The following is a 1,756-nucleotide window of genomic DNA, read 5'->3' as shown; positions in this document are numbered from 1 at the left end:
AGCTCTTCGCAAAAACCAGGGTCTGATCCCGATAATCACAGTGTTATCCCGACATAAAGCCTAGTGATCAGCCAAACCCAGGATCGCTCGAATTATAAGATAAAAAGCCGCCTAAAAGCTAACCTCTAGACCCCTTTAGCCCAACTTTCCCCTTCATAATCCGGGTTATTACAACATAAAGAATAGTAAAACCTAACCCTAAGCCGCAGGGAGTAATTGTCAGAATTATTCCTGGGTAATTTTATTGAACTCTTGCTTCTTAAGATGATTGATCTTTTTGAAGTAATCGAGCTTCTTCAGCTTTCTGAGCTGGTAGATCTTCTTTTGGAGCTTTTCTATTTTCTAAAGTTTGCATATCTTCTTGAGATATTTGAACTTGTAGAACTTTTATAATTTTTAGGGCTTGTTCCTCTGCTAAAACTTCTTGGTCTACCAGATTCTTTTGAGCGGCTATAAAGTCTTTTAAAATCAGATTTTTTAGATTAAATAGGTATGGTATGCTTAGTATTTCTAATAGCATCCCTTGAGCTTCTTGAGTTTCTTGAGCTTTTTGATCTGTTAGAATTTTTAGATTTAGCAAATCTTTTTCAATCCCATTAACGTGGCTAACTAATAGATTTTGTGAATTTTCTGTAGCTATTAAAGTCATTATAAAGGTTAGCTCTTCTAGAAATGTTGATTTTTTAGTAGCTAGAGGTATTCGCCCCATTAGAGTTTGTTTATCTTGCGGGTTTTTTAGATCTAGTTCATCTAGAATCTTTATTTGATCTAGAACATTTTAACATCTAATTTGCATCGATCACTTAGAGCCTTTATTTGATCTAGAAAATCTTGTATAATCGTGTTTGTACATTCTCCAACGTTTTCAACATCTAAATCTATTCGGGGCTCTCTAGCTTTTTCAACTGTTAAACTTTGTTAAGTTTCCCGAGTTTCCTGAGTTTCCCAAGTTTTTACAGCTTTGTGAACCAGTGGATTTTGTTTGCTTGGTACATCCTGTACAGCTTTTTGAGCTAGTAAATTTTTTTCCCCTACTGAATTTGGTAGAAGTAGCAGATCTGATGGAGCTTGTGCAGTTTGCATCTTATATTCTGTTTCACAGTATTTGTCAAGTTGCAGTGAAGGGAGAACGAGACTAGCAATCAAAGCTATGAGAAATAGAAGCTTCCGAATCATTATCGAAATGGATGGCTTGTAAAAAAAATAGCTAGCACTTTATGCACTGTTTTGCACCGGAAATTTTGCGCCAAATCGGAGTATTGAATTCAATGGTTTCCAAAATGGATAATTAAACTCCGAAGTTTACACAGCAGGTCTTCCCGCTTCTGCCCTTGGTTGTCCGCAGAATTGCTCGGCCTCAAAATGCTTGAAAGTGAAAGAGATCATTCAAACACAGGGTTAGATTTGGTCGGTTATAAGGTACTGGATCCTTCTTTATGCTTCGGCGTCTTTGTAATAAAGGGGTCTGGTGGCACATATGCGACTCCAATTCATGATTGGCCTTAAATGGGGTATTTTTATTTTCAAAGTTGCATTATCGATCGACATGATGAATTCCGCCGCTAAAGTGTGCCAGTTAAAGAATTTCAATCAAATGCGCATTTATGTGCTTATCGTCTCTGCGACTGCAATGAATTTACTTTCTGTGTGCTCTTTGCAAAAAGGTGTGCCTTCAGACAATAGGAAAGATGCGACGGAACCGAGTGCATTTGCATATTGTCAGGCTTTACCACCTGCACGCGCCCTATCAATTACA

At 37.5% G+C, this 1,756-nt stretch overlaps 1 protein-coding gene across 1 annotated transcript; it reads right to left on the bottom strand.

Annotated features, from left to right (window-relative positions):
• Window positions 1-259: 259 nt before the first annotated feature.
• On the bottom strand, window positions 260-649 carry DI09_272p10 (uncharacterized protein; the record flags this gene model as incomplete). The annotated part of the gene is made up of 1 exon (XM_013382778.1): window positions 260-649. One exon carries the CDS (start codon window positions 647-649, stop codon window positions 260-262), a length of 390 nt encoding a protein of 129 aa, XP_013238232.1.
• Window positions 650-1,756: the final 1,107 nt, after the last annotated feature.

Source organism: Mitosporidium daphniae, assembly GCF_000760515.2.
Source record: "Mitosporidium daphniae strain UGP3 chromosome Unknown contig-272, whole genome shotgun sequence".
NCBI classification, from domain to species: Eukaryota; Fungi; Microsporidia; genus Mitosporidium; species Mitosporidium daphniae.
This window is presented reverse-complemented; position numbering and strand designations above follow the sequence as displayed.